Source organism: Hippocampus bargibanti, linkage group LG03 (genome assembly GCF_051943395.1).
Source record: "Hippocampus bargibanti isolate YZ-2025 linkage group LG03, ASM5194339v1, whole genome shotgun sequence".
In the NCBI taxonomy this organism is placed as follows: Eukaryota; Metazoa; Chordata; class Actinopteri; order Syngnathiformes; family Syngnathidae; genus Hippocampus; species Hippocampus bargibanti.
This window is the reverse complement of record NC_142736.1, coordinates 11,947,211-11,974,228: the sequence shown is the minus strand read 5'-3', so window position 1 is coordinate 11,974,228 and position 27,018 is coordinate 11,947,211. Positions and strand designations below refer to the sequence as shown.

General features: G+C 40.5%; 1 protein-coding gene across 4 annotated transcripts in view; it reads left to right on the top strand.

Moving 5' to 3' along the window:
- Window positions 1-26,177, top strand: part of ano5b (anoctamin 5b) — a 43,269-nt gene extending 17,092 nt beyond the window's left edge. For 2 of the 4 annotated variants that reach the window (XM_088991980.1, XM_088991981.1), the window contains exons 2-21: window positions 710-804; window positions 1,622-1,686; window positions 3,586-3,693; window positions 5,144-5,212; window positions 5,399-5,683; window positions 5,778-5,897; window positions 7,633-7,748; window positions 7,859-7,993; window positions 8,248-8,353; window positions 8,514-8,574; window positions 18,380-18,531; window positions 18,620-18,694; window positions 18,787-19,012; window positions 19,287-19,465; window positions 19,578-19,675; window positions 22,230-22,360; window positions 22,726-22,931; window positions 23,095-23,282; window positions 24,359-24,464; window positions 24,542-26,177. In XM_088991980.1, coding sequence (XP_088848106.1) covers window positions 795-804; window positions 1,622-1,686; window positions 3,586-3,693; window positions 5,144-5,212; window positions 5,399-5,683; window positions 5,778-5,897; window positions 7,633-7,748; window positions 7,859-7,993; window positions 8,248-8,353; window positions 8,514-8,574; window positions 18,380-18,531; window positions 18,620-18,694; window positions 18,787-19,012; window positions 19,287-19,465; window positions 19,578-19,675; window positions 22,230-22,360; window positions 22,726-22,931; window positions 23,095-23,282; window positions 24,359-24,464; window positions 24,542-24,766 — 2,661 coding nt within the window. In that variant the 5' untranslated portion in view covers window positions 710-794 and the 3' untranslated portion in view covers window positions 24,767-26,177. The remainder of the gene's footprint in view (window positions 1-709; window positions 805-1,621; window positions 1,687-3,585; window positions 3,694-5,143; window positions 5,213-5,398; window positions 5,684-5,777; window positions 5,898-7,632; window positions 7,749-7,858; window positions 7,994-8,247; window positions 8,354-8,513; window positions 8,575-18,379; window positions 18,532-18,619; window positions 18,695-18,786; window positions 19,013-19,286; window positions 19,466-19,577; window positions 19,676-22,229; window positions 22,361-22,725; window positions 22,932-23,094; window positions 23,283-24,358; window positions 24,465-24,541) is intronic. The other 2 variants (XM_088991979.1, XM_088991978.1) reach the window with 1 other exon arrangement.
- Window positions 26,178-27,018: the final 841 nt, after the last annotated feature.

Below are 27,018 nucleotides of genomic sequence, written 5' to 3'. Positions count from 1 at the left end.
TTGCATTTATTTATATACAGCACTTTCAGCTGTTATTGTTCATCAAGTATAAGAATCTGAAAAGAATTAGTTGAGATGAGCAGCGTTTCAATGACAAATATGTTTAAACTATATGAGCATTGTACAGTATTGGCAGCATGGTGCAGCATGTGGTTTCTACATCTGTTTCACAGTCAGACATTTTGAGTTGGAATTTTGCATTGAGGCTTTATATGTGTTTGAATTTTTTTCCTTTGTACTTCTGCTGGATTACTTCCTCCCACATTCTGAACACATGCATGTGGTTGATTGATTGATTGATTGATTGATTGATTGATTGATTGATTGTACTGAATAAATAATCACAGTTCAAAAATTCCATGTAATTGAATATATTTTGCAATTAAAGGGTGAATACAATCAAATTATTTATTCTTACTGATTCTATATACAGTGGGACCTTGGCTTACGCACTTAATTGGTTCCCAGACAGAGTGTGTAAGGCAAAAAGTGTGTATCCCAAAAATTAACTTCCCGTAGAAAACCATTGAAATGAGAATAATCCGTTCCCAGGTCCCCATAAAACAGAATTTTCTACTTTCTAATTTTCTAAGCCTTAAACCTAAACAAAATATACCTTATTTAATGTATAATTAATGTGCTATAGTATTATGATTAAGGAAATTAACTGTACTTTACAATAAAGTCATTTTATTTACCTTTGTGATAGGCGTTAATGGCTTGATGGAATGGAGTGTCCGGTTTCTTCAGCAACACTTGATGAGGAACATAGGCCTCTTTCACCATCTTGAGGAATGACCCCTTGTAGGTGCTTTCTCTGTGATAATTGTGTCTAGTTCTTCATCAATTGTGATCTGTTTAGCTGGGTTGATAGCTTTTTGCATCAAGTGTACAGATGACTTCTGCGGGTTATTTGTGGAGCCTGATTGATGGGATATTTTAACCTTCCAGTCTACACTCTGCTTTTGAACTATCAAAGTTAAAATGGGTCCAAATTTCACTGTTTTCTATTCATTTTCTCACTATTTCACTTTTGTTTTTTTTTTTCACTTTAGATTTTGTTTCAAGCTCTGTTATCTCCCTTTCGTGTGTGTGTGTTTTCTCACTCTCTCTCTGTCTGCCTGTCTCTTTAATGTTTAAACCCCCCCCCCCCCGCCCCAACTGCTGGGTTATTGACCAATCACGTAGCTTTAACCGAAGACGCCATTTTGTTTTTTGGAGAACGGCCTCGCTCTCTCTCTGTCTGTAACCCCATCCCCCACTGCTGCGTTCTTGACCAATCACATGGCTTTAACTGAAGACTGGGGGCGGGGAATAGAGGACAAAAACAGTGGCTACCTTTTTTTTGTTAGGAGAACGGGCTCGTTCGCTCCATGTGTATCCCGAAAAATACTTTGTATGCCAAGGTAAATTTTTCGTAAACCGAGGTTTCACTGTACTGTCTTTTGTGATTCAGCAATGAGAGTGAGGTTTCCATTGAGTGAACAAACACCTGGTCAGTTTGGTCTTCTTGTTGGTGTCTTGTATGTATGAATGAATGAAAGCTCCAGTGAGGACATTCATGAAGTATACACTTGGTTTTAGTTACTCACAGACTAACATGTACATATTTGTCTTTTAGATGAAAATGGTGGAAATGATGTGAATTACCTGTCTGACAGAACAACCCTGCCGGGGCACACCGAGGTAAAACGAAGTACATTTACATCATTTCCTTTTAACAGCGTGGTAAGAAAATAATTGTCATTGTGTTGTGAATGCAGTGAAAAAGTGTTCATAAAAATGTTTTTGTTCAATAAATTGAGTCATCCAAACCAAGAAGTCCTCATTTTATATTAGGGACTGTTTTTTTTTTTCTTTGCATCTTTGGCATCTTTGGCATCTTTGAATCATAATCTAAGGCTGGGTTTTCAATCAAGAAAACTGAAGAAAATGGAATCTGCGCTTTTTTGTTGTAATATCACCAATGTATAAACTTGTGCAGATGTATCATAAATGCAGCAAGTCAAACTCCCCTCACTTAAAATCTTTCCTATTTTCCAGTGCTCTTGAATATGTTTAAAACATGGAGGTGTATCCGTTTTATTAGTTTTCGTTCAGTATGATAGTTGATGATACAAAATATCATAGGTATTTTTTATTTTAAATGTAAATTAAATTACAGTTTATAGTAAATATAAATCAGTAAATATCTTAACTTCCAGTTTATTGTCCCCTGATTGGCAATAATCTGGTATTCAAGGTACTCAAGGTATTCGGAACTGATGACTTTTTTTTTGTCACAATTTGTCTGATTTTATTTGTGGTGTTATGCTGGAGGATTACACAGAATAGCCAGAATGTCACAATCAGTGATTGTTCCATGTTTCAGCAGAGTGATAGTGTGTTTTCACAGCATATGTTGGATGGCCTTTTAGTGACTCTTTGCTCTTATTGCTGAGTCACAAGGCCTCAGTTATTCAAACGGTCCTTGTCATTCTCTAACAAGAGGGCACACACAAACTATTGATGCCAGATGAAATTCATCTTCACTGAAAAGCTTTTTTGACTTCAACCCGTTAATGGAATGTTTAGTCAGAACTACTTGGGAAACAGTTTTGATGCTTAATCACCATATAACATTAAATTCCACTTTTAGCTTAATATCGCTCACACAAGATGGCATGTCAGTATATGTAGTGCTCTGATAAACAAGATGACTGTTTTTTTTCTCTTCAGTCAAGATATTAACTCCATATATGGACATACACTTGAGTTTTTTTCCCGCCAATCATGTTGGAGCATATATTTGGGACAGAATAAATAATAAGTTGAGCGCTGCACCCTCTATAGTTACTGTAAATAGTTAGGACTCTGTCATGTGGTTGTTTTACAACTTGAAACGTTTGGTTTGACGTACACTTATGCGAATTTAAATCACACACACGCACACACATTTACACACTCGCGTAGTTGTACCACAGTTAGAGATAGGGCATTTTTATAAATATATGAAAAATATGGTAATAATACTGCAATCAATGAATTGATTTCTCTGCAATTGGCAAGCTACCAGCCTACTACCCAAAGACAGCTAGGATAGGTTCCAGCACGACCCTTTTGAGGATAAGCAGATGAGGAAATGGATCAATGGATGGATGAATTGATTTCTATTCAATTATTTAGAGTGTTTGATGCATGTGATTGTCATGTTTTGTGACATTCATCGCAATGGTCGTACCAACAGCGTGTAGAATATAAAATCCACCAAACTCCTGTTCTACCTCATGCGCCACAATTTAGAGCTGCTTTTAGCTAGTTTAAGGTCTATTCTACTTTCTGTCACCAAATTGTCCAGCGCGCCGGGGGCATGTCATTGAAATAGGCCTGCCATGACACTCTGGAAGGCGCAGCGCATTCTACCACATTCCCAAACAAGGTCAACTGGACTTCCCCTGGCACAAAAATTAAGACACATCAGTTTTAACGCTGAGCCAAAATTGTGAAAACTAGAACCTAGTATCTTTGAATAAATATTCTTCTTTCTTAGTTCCCAGTCATTGGAAACATTAACTACAATTTCATTGTTCCTGTCGTTTATCTCAGACAGAGAAACTACAACCAAACAAGGACACGGTATTCTTCAGGGATGGAGTACGAAGGATCGACTTTGTGCTGTCTTATGTGGATGACAAAGATGGAGAGAAAAAACAGGTAACAAGACACTATTACTGCACGCCGAGAAAACTGGCAGACAAGAAGCTCAACAGTGAAGTTTGGAACAGTGAAGTTTGGATAGATGATAGTAACCTCTTTTACATTGACAAAAACTTAAACTCATCATTCTTACACGTTCAATTGTGTATGATATAGATTTAAAAAAACAAAATATTGTGATTAATGGAAGAATGAACAAAATAAGCAATTATTGTGGGTTTTTGTTGTTTTTTATACAGACAGGAAGTTTGACAAATGTGGTTTGACAGATGTGGAATAATTTTTAAAATCATTGGTCAAATTCAGACTCCCAGCAACAGAGGCAATTTATTGCCCAATGTCACACTTAGCAACAACTTTTCTACAATGCCAGTTGCTGCTTGAGGGCCTGTGCCCAACAAATATGTTGTTTGCACTTGCACCACCCCCAACCTTGTGCTCAGTCAGAGTGATGTGGTGTGAAGATTACAAAAGTAGGCTCTGGCACCGCAACACTCCGTGGGCCTCAACTGTTACTTAAAAGCTCCTGTGTTTTGATTTTCTACTTTCATTTCTTTCATAACTTTGCTGCTGTGAAATGTAAATTTCTCCACTGCGAGACTAATAAAGGCAAATCCAATCCAATCCAAAAACAAGTAAGACATAAAGAAGAAATGGAAATATTCATTTTTGAACAGTCAACTGTGTGGCTGCCGCTGCTCAACCGCAGAAAAATTATCCTGTGACTGTAAAGTGTCCTTGAGAGTTTTGAAAGGCGTTTAGAAAGGAAATATATTATTATTATTAACTCCTTTCCTTTCTTCAATTACATGTTTGTCCCTTTCTTGACTTTTGTGATCATTGAAGAAAGAGACATATGTTTCATAGTTACGCTTCAGCAGGCGACCTCAGTGAAGATCCCTTTTTTATTAACATTAACTCGGTGGCAGAAGCATAATCCCAAATGAATATTGATTTTGTTCGTCATCAGTGTCAGGTTACTGTCAACTTGTTTATACTGCCCCCTAGTGGAATGAGTACGAACCGTTTTTTATACCAACGTCAATCGCCACCACACTGCATCTTTTGTTTTTACTAAGAATCGGATATTTTTCTTTTTTTATCACTAATACATTCCGAAGAAAATTCACTTCACGTTTCACTCAACGTTTTTGAAAAGCGGGAATTTGGTCTTTTCAGTGGCTTTAGTACCCTCAATATCACTCTGTTTTGTTTACAGTATGTATATGTGGTGTGTGTGCGTGCGTGCGTGCAGGCATGCATGTGTGCACACGCGTGTGAATTACTGTACCCACCCCTCACCCCATCATCAGGCTGACTAATCAAATTCGAGCACCGTCAAAGATAAATGACAAACGAGTAAAGGAAAGATGGAATAATGGAGTCAGTTAAGACCTTGTAGTTCTGCTTTCGCTCTTGTTATTGTGGTGTGTATATTTGTCCTCAGGAGAGGAGGAGGGAGTTTGAGGCCAACCTTGAGAAAGCTGGACTGGAACTGGAGACAGAAGACAAATCTGTAAGAGATTGAAATTCAGAACACGTGCACCACCTAGAGGACAATGTAGAGTAACACGATATTCATGAGAAAAGTTTTAAAGGGGAGGCTCACTGTAAATTTAAAACCACCACGTGGGTGATAAAGCTTCACAGAGGTGTTTGGGGTGTGGAAAAAATCCTCTCCTCGTTCATGTTCCTATATCAGGACTCAAAAGACCAGAAGACATACTTCTTGAAGATCCATGCTCCATGGGATGTTTTGGCCACCTATGCGGACGTCTTGAAGATTAAAGTTCCTTTCAAAGCCAGTGATATCCCGCACGGCCGGGATGTTCCTCTGGAGTGGCTGTCACATCCTTTCCGTTTGCCAGAACACATTATGCACCCTCAACCTGATTATTTTACTTACCCCTTTGACAAAGGAAAGACTGACTTCTTTCTCATTAACGACAAGGATACTTTCTTTCCACCATCCACGAGAAACCGGATTGTGAGTGTTTTTATTTTTGAATGACATCTATTTGCATTTTGAGCCGGCAGTATTCTCATTTTTGAAAAACATGATTTGAATCTTTTTTTCTCAGGTTTTCTACATCTTAGCGCGATGTCCTTATTACAAAAGCGGCCGAAAAGACACAGACAAGACAGGAATCAAGCGACTACTCAGTAATGGGACTTACACGGCAGCATTCCCACTTCACGATGTGAGTTGTTATGAAGAAACCTACATTGACTGTTAATAATCAAATGTTTTTGTTTAACGAAACCTAATATTCAGTAACTTAACTTGAAAGCCTCCATTTTTGTAGCAGACCGCTTGTGTAATTGGTGTTAAAACTGGCACATTTAGTTTATTGCAATGTCTGAAACTCATGACAAAAAGTTAGCGGACACCCGGGCAGACCACTCTGAAAAGTGGCCGGCCCGGACATAAAGTTGCCTGCCCCATTTTTCACAACTTAAAACACAAAAAGATGTCTAATCACCCAAAAAAAAAAACATTTTTGCAAAGTATAAAGGGTTTTTTAAAATTAAGGAAGTATCTACCACAAATGCTCCCTTGCCTAATTCAAGGTAAATAACCCTTGCTGAAGATGTTGCCCCAGTTGTCGTTTGTCATCATGGTATGCAATGTTCACGTTGTGTTGTTTGGTCAAAGCTACGTGGACTCCTCTTTTTCAGCGGGTTTCAAAACTGTCAAGTAAACTTTTCATTCAGGGTGTAGTCCGAAGCAGGCTTCTGATTGGCTGCCGGTGCCGAGTATGCTAATTGCCAAACGAGCCAAACGAACGTTCGTTTGGCAATTAGCATACTCGGCACCGGCAGCCAATCAGAAGCCTGTTTCGTGCTTCTGACTACACCCTGACTGAAAAGTGTACTTGATAGTTTTGAAAGCTGCTGAGAAAGAGAAGTCTGCGTGGCTTATAGCATTTTGTTTGTGGCTTTGCCGTTATTGAATATACATGAAAAGGGGGCCACATTCTAAAATTGATGCGGCCCAATTTAACTAGATTTCCAAATTATACAAAACTGTTTGAAATTAACCCATCAGAGCATGATATTTCTAAAGTGCAAATGAAAAAACATTATTTGAGTAAAATCTTCTAATAGATCAACAAACAATTTTAATTAGTCAAATAATTTATTGAAACATAAAATAAACATTTTCAATTTTCTGCAGTTACTACACAATCAATCCTGTGCTATTTTGATATTGTACAGTCCAAAGAGAAATGAAACAAATGTCTTTGCTTTGAAGATTTCCAATGTGCTGCCACAGCTCTGAAACCATTCCCATTAGCCACTAAATTCGAATCAGTAACAGCAGTTTTCTGCAATCAATTGTCACTGCCCTCCGCAGGCTTTTTTGATTGTTTCTTAAAAACGAGACTATGATTGCTGCCTGTTTTTAATATTTTTAGAGTTTTACTCATGTTCTAACGGTCCATATTGCAACCATCCACCACGTTCGATGTAAATAATATAATGCACCATGGATAATTGAATATTCGATTAGCCCTTCCGGCAGTTTCCAGCGGATCACGAAAAAGCCCGAGATATCCTCTATGACGACTTTAAAATACACCGAAACACATTCAATGTGATTATGGCTCGATATCGGTAAGGCAAAATGGCAGGCAACTAAAGTCAAAACCCTCGAAGGAAAACGAACAGTTTGCAATTGCTGTTTAACAAAATGTGTTTCTTGTGCTATTGTAACAGAAGTATATCATATCCAGATCATGTAGTAATATGCGCTAATCGTAATAGACTTGTGCTGGTGTTACAGTGGAGTTACAAAGTTGCGCCAGTGGCTGTCAAAATGCATAAATGGTGCAAGGGCGCGGCTCAGATGCATCCCTGCAAAAATAGGGCCCGAAGTGAACTTGACCTGTTCGACTTCTTTTCCCTACAAAGTTGCATCTGTGTTCTTTTCAGTGCCGTTACTGGAAAAGGGCAAGAAATGCAGAATGCGAGAGTGAGCGCTTCAATTTGTACACGCACTGGGCCAGGTTTCTCTGCTTTTACAAAGAGCAGCCACTTAATCTCATCAGGTATAAGAAAAGAAAACACAACTTTCCTGTTGCTTTCAGTTGACTTTTTCAGTTGACTTTTGTTTCCCTTTGAAGTCAGACAAGTGCTTGAAATTAAACTGTGTTCCCAGGAAATACTATGGGGAAAAGATCGGGATTTACTTTGCATGGCTAGGATTCTACACAGAGATGCTGTTCTTTGCTGCTGTTATGGGCTTTATATGTTTCACCTACGGAGTTCTTAGCTATGACGACAACATATCCAGGTTAGTAGGCATTCACGACCAATTGGGAATCTTGCTGAATCTTTTGTTCTGGGTAGTCTATGTTAGATTTTATGCCACTGAGTAAAAAATAACCAATTATGTATGATTGGTTTGCCCAATATGTGTTTTGCACTTGTTCTACCCCCAACCTGTTGACAATACACATCAAAATCCAATTTACATAGTACAGTAAACACTGATGCTTGAGTTGGTTGAATTTCTTTGACATGTTTTTGTTTCTTCTCTTCCATTAGCAAAGAAATTTGTGATGCTAATATCGGGGGCAAGATTGTGATGTGTCCATTGTGTGACAAAAAGTGCTCTTTCTGGAAACTGAACTCGACGTGTCTCTCATCCTGGGTAATTTAATCCTCTCTGGACCGCTCGTGTTTGCATGATAATTCACAGCCAGCGAGGAATTAAATATAACCTGCTGAGTCAGCAACACGCCACCATGCTCATTGTGTCACTTCCTGTATTGCTCCATTGAACTGATCCCATGTAATGTTTTCTCTTCCAGCAATCCCATCTGTTTGACAATGAGGGAACGGTGTTCTTTGCCATTTTCATGGGGATTTGGGGTGAGTAACACACACAACGCTGCTCTAAATACGTATAGCCTGAGTTTGACCCCAACCCTCCCACACAGAGGACACATTTTCACTGTTGAAGTCTTTCATACTTCTTACGTTTGGCTAACCACGCGCTTCTCATGGCCAGATTATCTTGCCAGTACGATTATGTTCCACTCATGGGTTTCCTTTCTCACAAAGCATACTGCAGTCTTGGGACAGTCTCAGACGTTCCTCACCACCGCATTGCAGGGGGGTTTCAAAATGACAAAAACTTGACATTAGAAATTCTCAAATACACTACTCACAGAGAATTCAGGATTTTTGGCGCTTGGTTGTAATTTTAAGATAAATGAGACTCATTCATGATGGGCGGCCCGGTAGCCGAGTGGTTAGCACACCGGCTTCACAGTGCAGAGGTCGCCGGTTCGCGTCCCGGTCTGGCCTCCCTGTGTGGAGTTTGCATTGTTCGGTTAAAACTTCGTTTGTCTTTCCTGGTTCGCGTATTGTCTGGAGTTCACTTGATAAAAATATCAGCAAGTACAATAGATGGTGAACAAAAAACTACTTTATTCTAATGAGACAGAGAAAGCACTTCTCGTCTCGGTGGGACGAAGACATGAGCACAAAAAAACAAAGAGAAAGAGCAAAAGAGACCGAGCTCCCGCTCTGACAAGTTTTTAAACATACAGAGTGGCGATCTGTTGTCCAATCAGTTGCGAACAAGTCGACCTTTCCTGGTGAACAAAAAACTACTTTATTCTAATGAGACAGAGAAAGCACTTCTCGTCTCGGTGGGACGAAGACATGAGCACAAAAAAACAAAGAGAAAGAGCAAAAGAGACCGAGCTCCCGCTCTGACAAGTTTTTAAACATACAGAGTGGCGATCTGTTGTCCAATCAGTTGCGAACAAGTCGACCTTTCCTGTCCAATCGGTTACGAACAACTCAGTGTTGGGCGGGTCTCAGATTGAAGTTGGAGCCGCTGCCTTTTCCTTCCAACGGCTATTGAACTAATAAGACTGATACTTTTATTTAACTAAATTAGACTGAAATTAAACGTGCACAATTCATAATATATACTAAGCTAAACATGAAAAAACATATGTTTACTTAATCTAAACATGAAATAACGTAATATGTTTACTAATGTGCATAAACACTCTATCATTCCCTCCTGTTGTACATTTAAACATCAGTTCATACATTTCCAAAAGATTTCATGCATGCACGTCATACTAATTGCACAGGGAACCATTCTAATCTCATCTATCCAACGTCTAATATTATTTAACTTACCATGGAGAAGGCGAAAAACCTCTATCACAATTTTGCTGCTGTGATATATAACCTCTCCATTTTTGAGGGTTTTTAATGAGGAAAACTCCTTCTCGGCTCTCCGTTTTCTTTTTTTGCTTTTGTTCTTTGGAGCAACCACTCTCTGGCCATGGTGTACTATCCCTAGCTACAACACTGGGTCCCCTTCACGCATTTGTTGATACAAAACCTTTGCGTAATTCACCTGGGAATTAGTTATCATATTCATTAGCATTGTTCTTAAGCATGGAATAATACAACCAATGACTAAGAAAATAAGTACAATCACAATTGCGAATGGGATAAACATTCTGAGCAAAGTCTTATACCAAGAGCCCCCAAAGAGCCCGTCAAAGATCCACGGTTGATCAGGCCGGTGATCCTTGGCCATGGCATCTCTGAGATCCCTGACAACAGACAGAGCATCAGTCATGTTTATGGAATTCGCTTCTTCGGGTATGTACGTACAACAAGTATCACCCACCATAGCACAGACGCCCCCTTGTGGCGCTGTCAAAAGGTCCAAAACCATTCTATTTTGCAGCACCATTTGTCTAATTGCTGCAATTTCAGTGTTTTGCATTTCATCTACTTCCAAACTGGCGTTTACAAACACTTGAAACCTGTAGTCAATTGTTTCAATTCGTAGCATGTTTTTAGCTACTCCAATTTGTGGAAAAAGAGCTAACATTACCTTACTTCCCGTGCTATGGTGTTTGAATTGTTCTGGAACATCAGTTCCCCAGATCGAATCGTGGGGCTTAAACGACACTCTTCTTTTCACATGATGGTGTGCTGGACGACTGGTAATGATGAAAGTATTGTCAGTTACAGTAACAGGTGCGCACATACCGTAGGCTTTCGGAGGAATAAAAGAATACACTTTCCAACCACATAACCACCAAAGATGTGAAGATACAGGTAAAATGGTGACATTGGTGTTTAACTGTAGCACGTATAAACATCTATTCTCATCTATAAAACCTAGATTTTGACCTGTACCGTACATTGCAACGCATACTGGTAATCGCAATCCGCTCTCGGTCATAACCTGATTTTCAGTTTCCAAAATGGTATCCAAACTTGGAACAATCTCTCCTCTCGAAGCATTGCGAAGAACTGGAAAATGTTGATCAGGTTTATGCGAAGATATTAACATATACGCAGCTCGAGCCATTTTATCTCCAAATACCTTTGAATGCACTCTTTGTTGCGTTACAGAATGTGGCATAAAAGAACAAACAAAGCAATTACTTTTCCTATTTTGTTTAGCAATTAATGTAGCATAACGATACCACGTGTTTGATAACAACGGATTCCAGTCATGTTTTTCTCCTGCAAATGGTTGATATAATGCGTCCGTGACATCTGAATTTTGGGCTTTTTTGTCAGGTGCTTCCATCCAGGCTGTCGGTTTGATGTGCGGTTTATTTTTGAACGGCGATGTCACGACTGGTGTTGTCAAAGATGACATCATGCATATAGTTACGGGAAAACCAGTGTGATGTTCACGAAAATCAGGACAGAGTCTCAAGTCCATGCATCCCGCAACCTTGTGGGTTACGATAACGAGTTGAATATCTGTCATTGTGCCAGTTCCAGTTCCTAGCCAGTTCCCTTGAGTTATCTTTCTGACAATTCGTTTTGCTTCTTGGGCACAGCTATTTTGAACCCATTTTGTTTTGGGCTCAGAATGGACCACAACGGAGTCCCAACCAGTGGTCCAAGTCTTCCCTGACTTGATACGAGCGTACCAAGAACCATGAGGGTAATCACTTCCAGTTTGTCGTGCTTCGTTCATGAGGATGTTAAGAGGAAATGAGATGATTCCTGCATCTTGTAGTGGCAAGCAGGCTACAGGATGTGCCATGCTAGGGCACTTTTCTGTCATCGTTGGTTGCAATGGTGGAGTTTGGCAGGCTGATGGAATGGGAGGCTTTACGTGCGTCATCTGGATTGCCTCCACTAATTCATACAGCAAGATGATGTGGACCAAACCCATGGCTATTGAGTGGTTTGGCTCCGTCTCTCTTCCACCTGCTCCGGATCTGGTTGGTGAACGATTTTGCAGTGGCTTTGATGCACCCAGGTGGACCTCTCGGCGATTTTGATGGCAGTTGGCGTTGTTATCAGCACGGTGAATGGCCCCTCCAACTTTGGTGCAGACCTTGATCAGCGCCTTCGGGGGGCTCAGCAGCCTCTCTGTTCCTGTAAAGGGAACACAGGACTGCGGCAGTACATGTGCTGTGGACCTCTTTGTTGTTGTAAAAATTTTTACACAATTTTGCCAACAAAATGCTTGGATCCGATTCATTCTTTTAGAATAAAATGCAACCGGTCTCAGCTTTTGTCCATGCTTTTGTAACAGGACTGAAGTCATGTATTTGTCTTTGCAGTCAACTGTTTGAACAAAAGGTTTGTCATAGTCAGGTAAGGCTAAGACGCTAGTGTTTGCTATCAAATTTGTTAATTCTGTAAATGCTTTACTGCACTCTTCGGTCCACTGAATAGAGTCTTTCAGTGCCATTTCGTCTTGGTATATAAGTGTCAATAATGGTTGGGTTACTTGTGCATAATGCGGAATCCAAGTTCTGCAATAATTGCACAGTCCCAAAAACGTCATCATCTGTTTTTTCGTCTTAGGTCGAGGAACCTGCAAAATTGTCTGTTTTCTCTTAGTTGTCAACTCTCTTCCCTTTCTTAACAAAAGATGTCCTAAGAAAACTACTTCTTCTTGGCAGAACTGCAATTTATCCAAAGAAGCTTTGTTACCTGTATTCGCTAAATATTGGAACAAAGCTATTGATACAGTCTTGTTCTCATCTTCAGTCGGTGAAGCAATTAAGATGTCGTCAACATACAAAAGAATCTGAGAAGATTCAGGATGTTTAAAATTAGCAATACACGAAGACATTTCCTGTGAAAAAATTGTAGGACTATCTGTAAACCCTTGTGGTAATCTTGTATATGTATATTTTTTCCCATTAAATGTAAATCCGAACCAATGATGTGAATTTTTGTGTAACGGAATGGAGAAAAAGGCATTGCTCAAATCAATCACTGTAAACCATTTTTTGTCAGGTTTTAAACTGTTCAATAATGTGTGCGGGTCTGGCACACACGGAGCACGTGATTGTATGGATTTATTTACCTGTCGTAAATCATGCACCATTCTCCAAACTCCAGATTCCACTTTTTTAACAGGAAATATCGGTGTATTACATTCACAAGTTGGGTCTTCAATCAAAATACCAGCTTTCACCATATCCCGTATTACAGGGGTGATGCCAATAATAGCGTCCTGTTTTAATGGATATTGTTTAAGTCTTGGTCGATAAGTCGTTTTAGGCAATACTTCAACTGGTTTCGCTGTTTTAAGTAAGCCCACATCAGTTTTTCCCGATGACCAAAGGGTGGCAGGGACGTCTGGAAAGTCCTCCGCCCCTAAAGTGGCCATCAGTCATAATTCTAATGAATCGACCTTTACTGGGTCCCCCATAGCGTCAACTACGAAGGACTCCAGAAAATTCACTTTTTTGGGTTTATACCCTTCTTCTGTTGGTATTAAAGCTATTTGCAATTTTTGTAACAGGTCTCTCCCCAACAAATTTATTGGACACTCTCCACTCAAGACCATAGTGACCTTGTATGGAGTTAGTCCCTCATCTAAAATTTTTATTGGTTTGGAAATCGGTAACAATGTCACTTTCCCATCTGCAGATACCACAGAAATTTGTTGTCGACTCGGAGTGACACCTGGAATGGTGTCTCTTAACACTGATCTGCATGCACCACTATCGCAAAGAAATTTGACATCCTTTTTCCCGATTTTTAGCCAATAATAAGGTTTTTCGTTTTCCGGTAAGGTTAAGGCAAACACATTAGTCAAATCCAAGATTTCAACTGGTTTTATTGATTCCCATTTCTCACTGTTGTGATTGTTGTCATCAGTGTTGAAATGGGGTTCCTCGCGTCAATCTGAATGTTTTGTTTTATGTCCTTCACCATATCGCGTATTATATGGTGGAGGTCTGTAAGATTTCCCATGTTTCCTTTTCGGTATAGGTTTCTTTTTGCAGTGGCGAGCAATATGCCCTACACTGCCACAACTGTAGCATCGATCATTGTGCGGCATCCGTCTCTTCATCCGATCCTGGTATAACACGTTCTCCATTATGTTACCCATGGTAGATGCCATCACATGTTCCATCGGCGAATTCGCACCATTTCCCCACTTTTTTCTCACCACTTCTTGTATTGCCCACTCCATGAGATCAACCAACCTTCCAGTCCGGTGTTGGACATAATGTTTGCGAATGAAATCTCCAATTTCCGGCGTCAAATTCTGCAAAAATGTTTGCTTGAATTGGTTGACATATATGGAATTCTCATCAGCAGATTCAGGAATACAGCAGTGGTTTCGAAAAACATTTTCCAAGCGTCCCCGAAAAATGTTAATATCTTCCCCACGTAACTGTCTACAATTCTGAATCAAGCCAAAGTTTGGTGTTTTTTTCCATAATGTTCGGATGTTTTCACAAATCAATCTTCGTTGGGTTGTTGCTTCCTCGTACGACATGTTTGTTCCCGTCGATGTTTTCCCAGTAAAGTCACCTTTCACCCGATTCCAATGGTGTCCCAAGCATCTCCTGAGAACCTTAAGTGTTTCTTGTCCATTCAACTGATAAGAAGCACATAATTCCTCAAAATTCTCAGTCCAACTTTCTGCATTTTCAACAACATTACCTAGTCCTTTACACGCCTCTGCGACATCACTGTCGCCCCATGGCCGATAAACCAAGATAGTTTGATCATGTATGCTTGAAGAATTAGGATTTGCTACCTGAATGAGTGGCAATGCGTCACAGTCGCTTCCATTATTCATTTTAATTCCATTCAACTCTTCAAACGGATACAATTGTCCAGAACAATTTGCTTTGCTCCTTGTACGCGAAGAGACACAATCAGCAGCAATCTGATTTGCCATATCAGGTTGTAATCCTCGTATTCCTCCAGTAGGGGTCATAAGCGCCCCATTCTGCTGGTCTGCCCAACAGACATTTGGAGTCATCACCGGGGGGGCCCACCCAGGGGGGCCCACCCGCCCCACAGGGGTTGAACAAATGGCGTCCTCCCCTTTCTTCAGCCCTGCGGAGGAGGGGTAGAAGGAGGAGGGGGAAGAGAAGGAGTGGTAGGAGGGGGGTCGCGGCGCCTGCCCGGCGGCGCAGCCCCCCGCCTCTCCTCCTCGCCTCCCGTGGGGGAGCTCTGGGGATTGAAACAATGGCTGTTTTCCATTTTCCACCAACTTTTCATTGGGACGTGCAACAGACGAAGCCACAGTCTCATCGTCAGAGCCCACTTTAGAAGACATTGCAACTATCGCTTTCTCCTCTTTTTTCATTCGTTTGGCTTCCATTTCCCTCTCCCTGATTTTTGCTTGCGCAATCCAAGCTTCGCAGGCAATTATCTCGGCACGTATCTTTCCAAGAGATTTTTTCATCGCGGATGCTTCCTGAAGTTTCAATCGAAACATGATTTCCTTCAAAGGTTGTAGTTGCAACGCACCAGAGAACGTACTACGGTCCATCCACTTCTTGCAATAAAGTTCGCTACCTGGGAACTTTTTGGACATAAACTCTACGTCCCTATGAATTGGGGTCTTTTTAGAAAAAATAGCACCCATTTTCACGATTGCAACAACAAATTCCTTCTTTAACTATCACCAGAAAGGAAGCACACCTCGCGATGTTGATTCAAACCCAAGAACAAAGGGCGTGATTCGCGCCAATCCTCAGCCAGGATGCGCGTTCACGCACACACACAAGGAATGCTCTTACGCACACACACACACACCAACGGCTCAAATGACTTCGCCCCCACCCTTTTTCCTCTCCGAGACAAAGAACTTTCTCTGTGCCACTATGCTAGCATAGACAAACCAAGTTAAGAATGTATTTTTGATCTTATTTCTTTCCTCTCGACTCAGTACTATAGCAGCTGCCCTAAAACACTTCCGCTCTTCAGAATAAAAGCGGTCCACCACACAAACTGAATCCCAGCTATCACCACCTTGTGAACAATATTCTTTCGCTGGAAAACTTCCGATTCACAATTCGGCGTGTGGATATTTCGTGCACATTAATATGCACTCCTCCGCCGGCATACGTATTCTCATTTGGCCACCTTGCCTAACGAAAATCGCTTCACACCGGTTCGTACGTGAGTCAAGTGGAAAAGGACCGTCTCTGGCCAGGAGAGGTCTCACAATGCATTCAAACAATGGCTGCTAGCTAGCGCGCTACTTACTTAGTGAACTTTTGAATGCTGCCGTGTAGTCGTTCAGCCAGAACGCGAGGAGCCACAACGCCACCAGAAAGGAGTGATTCTTTCCGTCTCTCGCGCGGAGGATTGCACGAGCAGGCTTCAGTGAAGAACGAAAAAAATCTTCGTTTCTTCCGTAGGTCGCAGCCAATCAAAGAGCAGGTTCGACGCGCCTCTCAATGCGCGCCTCCCGTCAAAATTATAAAACGGGTCAACCACCAGGAGCTTCTTTAGCTGAGTTCCCGTCTCGCCTTGACTGGGTCGCCCAGGTGTAGTCCTCACGCTAAGGCTGGTTGACTGGCACGGGTTTCTTGGCACCAATTAATGTTCGGTTAAAACTTCGTTTGTCTTTCCTGGTTCGCGTATTGTCTGGAGTTCACTTGATAAAAATATCAGCAAGTACAATAGATGGTGAACAAAAAACTACTTTATTCTAATGAGACAGAGAAAGCACTTCTCGTCTCGGTGGGACGAAGACATGAGCGCAAAAAACAAAGAGAAAGAGCAAAAGAGACCGAGCTCCCGCTCTGACAAGTTTTTAAACATACAGAGTGGCGATCTGTTGTCCAATCAGTTGCGAACAAGTCGACCTTTCCCGTCCAATCGGTTACGAACAACTCAGTGTTGGGCGGGTCTCAGATTGAAGTTGGAGCCGCTGCCTTTTCCTTCCAACGGCTATTGAACTAATAAGACTGATAGTTTTATTTAACTAAATTAGACTGAAATTAAACGTGCACAATTCATAATATATACTAAGCTAAACATGAAAAAACATATGTTTACTTAATCTAAACATGAAATAACGTAATATGTTTACTAATGTGCATAAACACTCTATCATGCATGTTCTCCCCGGACCCGCGTGGGTTTTCTCCGGGTCCTCCGGTTTCCTCCCACACTCCAAAAACATGCATGGCAGGCAGATTGACCACTCCAAATTGTCCCTAGGTGAGTGTGAGAGTGACTGTTGTATGTCTTTGTGTGCCCTGCGATTGGCTGGCAACCAATTCAGGGTGTCCCCCGCCTCATGCCCGAAGACAGCTGAGATAGGCTCCAGCAACCCCCGCGACCCTAATGAGGAATAAGCGGTGCGGAAAATGAGATGAGATGAGAGAGACTCATTCACATGTATTTCATTCATGATTGTGGAAATGAATGGCCCAATTCAATTTCAATGTTTTTTTTTTCATGTTCATGTTTTTCCACATTTCTAAATCCAGAGACAAAGAAAACACAAAGCACTGATTAAAATAATTTGGGATGGTTGTTTGACAGAGATGGATGAGGTTATCGGATTGCTTTGGCCATTGAGCTTAGAGTGCCACATTGTGTCATCATTTGGTTGCAACAGAAAAACTGGCAGAATCACAGAAAGACATAGAATTTGACACCTTTGCAAATGTCCATTCACATATCCGAAACAATAAGCAACATTTATTCTTGGTGCTTTGGGGAAAAAAAGGACTGAAACACTGAACAGTTGGACGTGGATATTCAGAACTCTGCCGAAGGTCAAATTAAGTTTACCTGTACAATTTGAAGTGACCTGAAAGCCCAATTGTTTGATTAATTTAGGTGCAGTACAAAAACTGTTTCGAAAAATTGTGCTCTTACAAAATAACCAAAGTGCACACAGTTAACCATAAATGAACAATCCTTAACTCATTCACTGCCATCCGATGTGTAAATATGTGTACACAGCAGTGCCAAGGTTTTTGTCATTTCCACTCTAGGACCCACAGAAGATTCAGTTTCAGGACTACATAAACATTCAATAAAGCGTAAGAAACCTTAGACTCTCTTCTTTCTTCAGAAATAAAAGTTAATTCTTAAATTATATGGGTCTGGAGTAATATGAGGTGCAAGTGGGGTCGGCTGTACAAAAGGCAAATGCTGCTTCTTTGTGGGAGGGAAAAACATTGGCAGAGGTCTGACCAGCACTTTATTAGCACCTCCCGCAAGAAAAACAAAAACCCGAACAAATTCGGGAATGGCGCTCTACGTCATACTTTTCAATGTTCGAATACATTCGGGAATGGCAGTGAGTGAGTTAAGAGTTCTTTTTCGATTTGCCTGAAAATTGAATCACCTTACAGTATAAAACAAAACAAAGCATTGTTTTTGTCGTGTGAAACCACTGATGCTAAAACCTCTTTCTTGCCAATGTACTCCACAGTAACTCTGTTTTTGGAATTTTGGAAGCGACGTCAAGCCCGTCTGGAGTATGAGTGGGACTTGGTTGACTTTGAAGAGGCACAGCAACAGCTTCAAATTCGGCCCGAGTTTGAAATTCGATGTACAAACAAGAGACTCAACAAAATCACTCAGGTGCACTGGTCCATTCTTTCGTTTACCGTAGCAACACAGATAGATCAACACGCAGTGTATACATCACTAAATCCAAATCATTGACCAGGAAATGGAACCATTTCTTCCTGTCACCAGCAAGTGCGCTCGCTTCTGCCTGTCTGCGGCCACCGTCATTTTCTGGGTATGTGGGTGTTTGATGTGAACAGTTCCACAATGGGCCAGCCCATATTGCACACTCCTTCGAGCATGACTGCCTTTGTGTGCCTTCCACAGATATCTCTGATCCTGGCCTGCATTATTGGGGTCATAGCGTACAGGCTGGCTGTGTACGCTGCCTTTGCCAGTATCATCAAAGACCCCATGAGGAAGATTCAGGTTGTGGGCAGGTTCATCACACCGCAACTTGCCACTTCTGCTACCGCCTCTTGCATCAATTTCGTCATCATCATGATCCTCAACTTCTTCTACGAGAGGGTGGCCGTCTGGATTACTGATTTGGGTACATTACACTTCTCAAACTGCCCCAACAGAATCAGAAAACCTTTAATCGTCCCACAATGGGGACATTTGCAGTCCGCGGCAGCAATTTGAGGTGAAATGATTAAAAAAAAAACAAGATAACAAGCATAGTAAAAATGTCTGAAGGCTGAGATGCATACTGTAAAACAATACATGTTTGTTGATTTTGAAACCTTAATTGTGGCGGTACACCCTTGACATGCATTTTAGAGTAGCTGTCTGAAATGTATATTCCATGTGCTCCCTTCCACCAGAGATCCCAAAGACCCATCTGGAATATGAGAACAGACTCACCATGAAGATGTTTCTCTTCCAATTTGTCAACTATTACTCGTCTTGCTTCTACGTGGCTTTCTTTAAGGGCAAATTTGTGGGTTTTCCTGGAAAATACTCATACATGTTTGGGAAGTGGAGCAAACTGAGAAATGAGGAGGTGTGTCTCGACTGCATTTTTCGACTGCAATGCATTTTTCTAGAATAATGCCTCTTCAATCTGGATTTTCAAATGCATTCCTTTACAATCTTCAAACTTTTTGCCGTTCTAGTGTGATCCTGGAGGCTGCCTTATTGAGCTAACAACACAGTTGGTGATCGTTATGGCCGGAAAACAACTGTGGGGGAACATCCAGGAAGCCCTGGTGCCGTGAGTTCATTCAATATTAATTCTCATTTTTTCCCCCCAGGTTGTATTATTCACCACCTTTTTTATATCGATGCAGAGAGAATTGAGAAGAAAGAAATTTCATCTGTTCTGTATGTTTTAAATAGAGTATAGTTGACTCGAAATATTACCTTGACCATGACCTTGATAGGAGGTACTGTTCATATGACGACTAGCCACTTTGTGAGTGACAGTGCCGGTATGCAAATCTCCTCTCATGCAGCCACATTAGGTTACCAAAATATTGTAAGTGCATATGTGAATTTTACAAGAGCCAAAAAAATGTTATATTACCTGCAACTTTACCTGCATCCTGTATTGTTTGGGGGTGAAAAAGCGTCTCCACATTAATGATGTGGGGGCTGATGTACTCTATGTCTAATTAATTCTTATGGCTAAATTTACATATACCTATTGCTCCTTTCTAACAGAAATGTTTTGTTGTCCAGAAATTCTGCTACTCATGTGGTCCTTGGGGGCGACCTAATTGATGATCTCTGATCCAATTGTTGTTCTAATAGGTCCAATACCAGTTGTATGCCTTGATGCTAATCTCAAATATGCCACATGAGAGAAAAACTAAATACAGTAAAGTCTCGTTATATCGATATTCAAGGGAGTCCGAAAAAATATCGATATAACCGGGACTATCGATATATCCGATCCTGTGCCGAACTGCATTAAACAAAAGCCGCCAAAAGAGGGCAGCCAAGCGCCATAAAAGAAACGGAGCTGGCCATTAGCTCCCTTTTTTTTGGGTCAGAGATGTTCCCCCAATGTTGCCTCAAAATGGCACATATAATTCTTTAATGATTGTAAACATGTATGCTTTAATCTTCAGAACTACAGTGTATTTGAAACATATTCATAACTGGATGTGTAACAAGAAAGCATATTATCCGAATCTGAAGCCATTGTTTGGATTCACAAGCAATGCAAGACGTCTTGGCGTGAAGTCATTTTTATTTGCATTTGAATAAAAAGTGACATCGGCTGTCCTTTAAAACACAGTATGGAATGTTAATAATTTTCTAAATCAGCGCGCTTCAGCAGACAAAACAAGAAACATTGTTGCAAAAAACGATTGCATTCATATACAGTACAGTGGGCATGTACATAACACAACAGGGAAACTGCAACGCTTACATCTTACTGTATTATGTATACAATTTAAAAAAGTCATCAATCTTCTTCTGCTTCCCATTTTTACCTTTTAACACAAACACTTCAATCTCGTCTGCTACACACGAGCTAGCGTCTGAAAATGAAAATGGCTCTGCTACACGGGTGCTGGGCACGTAACCAAGTCACCTGACCAAGTCGACCAATGGCGCGACTGATGGCGTGACACGTAACCAAGACACGTGACCAAGTTGACCAATGGCGTGACCGATGGCGTGCCACGTGACAAAGTCACACGGCCAAGTCGACCAATAGCGCGACCGATGGCGGCTCATGTGACCAAGTCGACCAATGGCGCGACCGATGGCGGCTCACGTAACAAGACACGTGACCAAGTTGACCAATGGCGCGACGGATATATCGATATAAACAACAAAAATGGCCGGCGGGGGATGAAAAGGAGCACCGTAATAACCGGATTATCATAATAACCGGGTATCGTACTAAACGGTACTAATTACACATAAAAAGACTAGAAATGTCCAAGGGAAATGAAAATAGTATCGTAATAAGCGGTACTATCGATATAACCGATATCGATATAACGAGACTTTACTGTAACTGTGTCAATTGAAGGAAAGTGTAAATCCAGTTTTGGATTGAGTGGATCTAGATAGGGCATTCTTTTATTTGTGATTTAAAAGTGACTCAGGTGGTTGAGCTCAGGGTCAAAGTGTCACATTGATAAATGTTAGTGCAGTGCTACTGGATCAGAGTTGCGGTTGCACTCGGTGATGTGTAAAGTAAATATTGTATTAATATAATATATTAAAATATGAATATAGCATCATCGCTTTGCCATGCAAATGGCACATTGCGTCTGCTTCACTGTCTTTATTTCCACACACTGGCTGGTCACATAAAGTGTGTGTGACACCTGTGCATTTATTAGGAGGACTACAGGACAGATATCATTTTGAATATTATTTTAACTCTAAACTGTCATCTGTGCAGAGAAGCTAATGTCTTAATTTCACAGTAATACAATATGCCTTTAAATACAGTACATAGTTACGATTATTATATCGTTACTCCGGTAGCAATAATATTAAACCCAGCTGTTAGTAAAATGCAGCCCAGTTTCATTCCAATAAATATATAAAAATAAATAAATATAGAAACAAATGAATGAATGAATAAAAAAAAAATGAATTAAATAATAAATTAATTAATACATGCATAACATACATACATACATACATACATAAATAGAAAAATACATGCACACATACGCACACACAGACACACACACATACACACACAGATGGACATTACAAAAACAATAAGAACCGTCTTGTAAAATAAATAGCTAACTCATAGCAGTATTTGTCACATTTCCGTTGGCTTCCGGCAGGTTGATGCGTAACTGGTGGAGTAGCAGAAAGGGGAGGCACCATCCTGAGAACCATTACAGCCGCTGGGAGCAGGACCATGTCCTGCAGAACTTCAGCCAGCTGGGATTGTTCTATGAATACCTCGAGATGGGTAAAATAAATGTTATTCATTAACTTATATATTAACTTATATATTTTATATATATATATATATATATATATATATATATATATATATATATATATATATATATATATATATATATATATATATATATATATATATATATAAAATCTAGTTAGTGTGTGTGTGTGTGTGTGTGTGTGTGTGTGTGTGTGTGTGTGTGTGTGTGTGTGTGTGTGTGTGTGCGTGCGTGCGTGTGTGTGTCAAATGAATGTTAGGTATTCACTTCTATTGACCTCTAAATGAATCTTTACGTTGCCCATGAGTACTTGAGATCTAACTTTCAATTATGGTTTCTTTGTGTTCCTTTTCACCCTCCCTGTCTCCATCAGTGATCCAGTTTGGTTTCATCACTCTGTTTGTTGCATCATTTCCTTTGGCTCCCCTTCTGGCTCTATTCAACAACATTCTGGAAATTCGGGTGGACGCCTGGAAGTTTACTACTCAGTTTAGACGACCTGTTGCTTCCAAGGCCAGAAACATTGGAGCTTGGCAGGAGATTCTAAATGCGGTCGCCATATTGTCTGTGGTGACCAATGTGAGTTTGTGTCTTGTTCTGAATTTGTTACTTCAGTTTGCCTCATGGAAGGTGCAATGAGTGCACTCACTGTGCTGGTCTATGCAAATGTCTCCATCTCTATTGCTACGTGGCATCCATTCAATATTTTTCGACGGCTTCTTGTGCTCGTGTATGATTTCAGGCGTTCATCATGGCATTCACCTCCGACATGATTCCCCGTATGGTCTACCTGTATGCGTATGGTAAAGATGCCTCCATGAGGGGCTACGTGAACAACAGCTTGTCAGTATACAACATCTCACAGATCCCTTTCCGCCACATGCCAGAAGAACGGGACAACTGGTTCGATAATTCAACATCCACCTGCAGGTATAAAGCACACTTGATCAAGTCTGTTGGAGTATTTAGCATGTCAGCTTCGCGGTCGAGAAAATTTGAAACTGGGCCAGTGCCCCTTTATGTGGCTTTTGTCGGGGTCTGCCAGGTACTCTCACATTCCATAAACGTACGGCATGCTGTTTGTTTCATTCATTCAGCCAGCCGACCATCCATTCTCATGGCCTTCTCAGATGGCACCATTTTTGTTGGGTGTTCATGGCAGTCACAATGTCAGACGACCCAGATACATGTCGTTCTGGGTCCTGGATTGGGCGAGACATTACAGTATAAATCAAGCACCAAAAAAGAGAACTAAGAAAATATTAAATTAAGATCACAGTGCAGGTAAATCCGACCACAATGCAGCCTGTATCTGATTTTTTTAATGAATTGATTTTGTTCTAGACAAACAAATCAAGGTTTTTATGACAGTTAACTCATTCACTGCCAGACATGTGCACAAACGTGTCCACTCCAGTGCCAGGGTTTTTGTCATTAGTCACTCAAATTCCAGGACCCACAAAATATTGAGTATTAGGACTACATAAACATTCAATGCAGTGTAAGAAACCTTAGACTCTCTTCTTTCATCAGAAAAAAAAGTTAATTCCTAAATTATATGGGTCTGGAGTTATCTGAGCTTGTAATGGGGCCAGCTGTACGAAAGGCAAATGCTCCCCCCCTCGTGGAAGGTAAAAACATTACCAGAGGTCTGTCCAGCACTTTATCTGCACCCAAAATCATATCTTAATAAAGCTTCAAGAAGCACATCATCTGCAATAAACAAATAAATACATAAATAAATAATGAGGTCACCCGTTTCTATAATTTCTGTCCATAAATGTTTTAAACAGAATCTGTGCCAAAGTGGCAATTTAAAGCAAATTTTGACACTAGCTGTAAAGCATTAATTATTCTGAATTGATTCTTTTAAATTGTCTGTATGAATATGTGGGAACATGGCTGTTTCTTTGAACCCTGTAGTCGCCGAGTTCAGTCCAATGCTCTCACCTATAGATTGGTGTTGTCTCTTACTTCTTCATGGAATTCCTTGTTGTGTTTTACAGATACAGAGATTACCGCTACCCGCCAGGTCACTACAGAGAGTACACTCACACCATGCAATTCTGGCATATCCTAGCAGCCAAAATGGCCTTCATTATCACCATGGAAGTAAGACTTTGTTCAAATAATTGTAGAAGAATTATGGTGAGCTTCAATTGCCCCCTGTGATCACTCTTCCTCTACAGCACGTGGTCTTCGTGGTCAAGTTCTTTGTGGCGTGGATGATTCCAGATGTGCCCTCAGATGTGAAGGCGAGATTTAAACGGGAACGCTACCTGATTCAGGAGTACCTGCATAACTATGAGGTGGAAAGACTCAAACTTCAGCTGAGTGCCAGCTTCAACACTGAGCCTCTCTCAGAGGCGTCCTCTGTGCCAGACAAGCATGAAGTGCTGTCTGAGTGCCTCTAGCTGTCAGTTCACAAATGATCGTGGCCAAGCCAAAACTAGACTGGAGCTTGTGCGGTTATACCTGCTGATGACATCCACATGCAAGGGCTTCTGTGTTTCAATAAAAACAATGCTGTCCTTGTTTATTGTTTCAGTGGCATATCACCTGCTGTACTGAGTTCCTATATTAGGATCAGAGGAGTCATAGTTGAGAAAATAAACCATAATCGCAATCAATGGTTTGCTTAAGCATTTGCTTCTTGAGTGCATGTCGTGGATCTGCTGCATAGAAAATATAAAGGAGGTCAATGTGAACGTTTACAGCGATGAACAAAACATTTGTGCAATTCTCCATGTAATGCCTTCCTTACTGTAGCTCATGCCTAAGAAATGGCGACGTGTATTTATGGATATCCTGATGAAGCTTATGACAATGTAACAAACCTTTAAATAATTTTAATTTTAATATATTTGTCCTGGCACGTAGTATTTGTAAAGAGAGTTATGAAATATTCTGAATTTGTTCCAACAAGCTGCATGTTGTATTGTTTGTTTAGTAGTAGTGATGAAAAGAAGTCTTGTCATTGTAAAAATGTTACATTTCTGTCTGCTTTACACTCTTGAAAAGGTGGCAAAAAAGAATCACACTGATCAATAAAATATGTGACAAAATGTTTCATTGAACTTAAGCATGCCTTGAAAAAGTATTCTTAACCATTAAACCTTTTCTTATTTTTGTGACTTTGCAAATCACAAACAGGTTGTATTTTGTAATGCTTTTACGTGATAAACCAACATAAACTGCTGTGGCACTGAGATACAGTGTGTAATTGGAAAGTGGACTAGAAATGCAATGTGAAAGTTTGCTAAATTAGAGTCACCTGTATGAAATGGTTCAGTGGAGGCCTCCAGCGCGCGCACCAGAAAACTTGTGAACAACAGCAGCATAATGAGCAAATAAGTCAGACTGGTCAGGGATACGATTGTACTGAAGTTAGATTCAATATAATCGTTTTTTTATCCATTTTTTTGAGGACCTCGGACGGGCTTTGCAATGCATCATCTAAAAATGTGGAAAAAAAGGCAAAACTGCAAACTGGAAGAGTGGTCTTCACCTGAAATTGACAATGAGGACAGTATTCGAGAAACTGCAAATGGTCTGTGTGCATAGGACGCTACAAAAATCCCCCGCCAGGAGGCGCAGTCTGTCCGCATGGCCATGGGTTGGAAATTATGGGTCAAAAGGTGGTAAGCAGGACCCGAAACAAATTTTTCAGATTTGCACGAGCCAAATATTTTTTTGTTGGTTTTACTGTGACCCAAAGTCAAAATTTGGAATCACACGAGACTATGAAATCCTGCAATGGTTTTTCTGTGTGTTGCTTGTAATATTTTCTGTCATTGCAGAAATAAATGAAGATCTAAAGCTCTTCTCGCATCATGCAAATACGTGATGAGATTTTGTTCATGGTGTTATCTGCACAGTGCACATGTTTTTCCTGGTTTTATTATTTCTTGTCTTTAAATATGTGCGACCAAAAGAAAGCTGTCACAAGTTGTTGAATCTGTGAGAAAGGATGCGCCCCTAATCATCGTTTAAAGTGTGCTTCAAACATTGATGTTCGTCACCGACCCCATAACACAATCTTATTTTACTTGCAATATAAATTTCGATCCCGGCCCACACAAGCACAGAGAAGATATGGAAACCTACTCACCAAAGGCCATTTGAACACGAGTGTTTCATTTGGTACAAAGTCTGTAAAATTGCCCATTTGGTGTTATTTTTCTTAATGTGATCTCGATTTGCAGCCGGACAGTTCAAAGTGTCAGCTGGATCAACCTCCATTCAGCACTTTGCGACAATGAAGATATGGGACGAAGGAAGTAGATGTTTAACAGATTTGCAAAGATTTTTTAACTCCACAAATCTGATTACAAAACATCAAATCCATTACCAGACCTGGGTGCTGCAGCCAATCCCAGCTGTCTTCACATGACGACATGACCTCGATGATGTTGAGCGTCGTTATTTTCACTTCCACCAGGTGGTAGTCTTTACCCATAAATGCAAGGCCCCATTTTTCTCTCCCCTCCCGTCATGTGTCGAGACTGTGTTGCAACAAAACTCGATTATGTCGTCGAAGTTCTTATGATAGATAGATCATAGATAGATAGATAGATAGATAGATAGATAGATAGATAGATAGATAGATAGATAGATAGATAGATAGATAGATAGATAGATAGATAGATAGATAGATAGATAGATA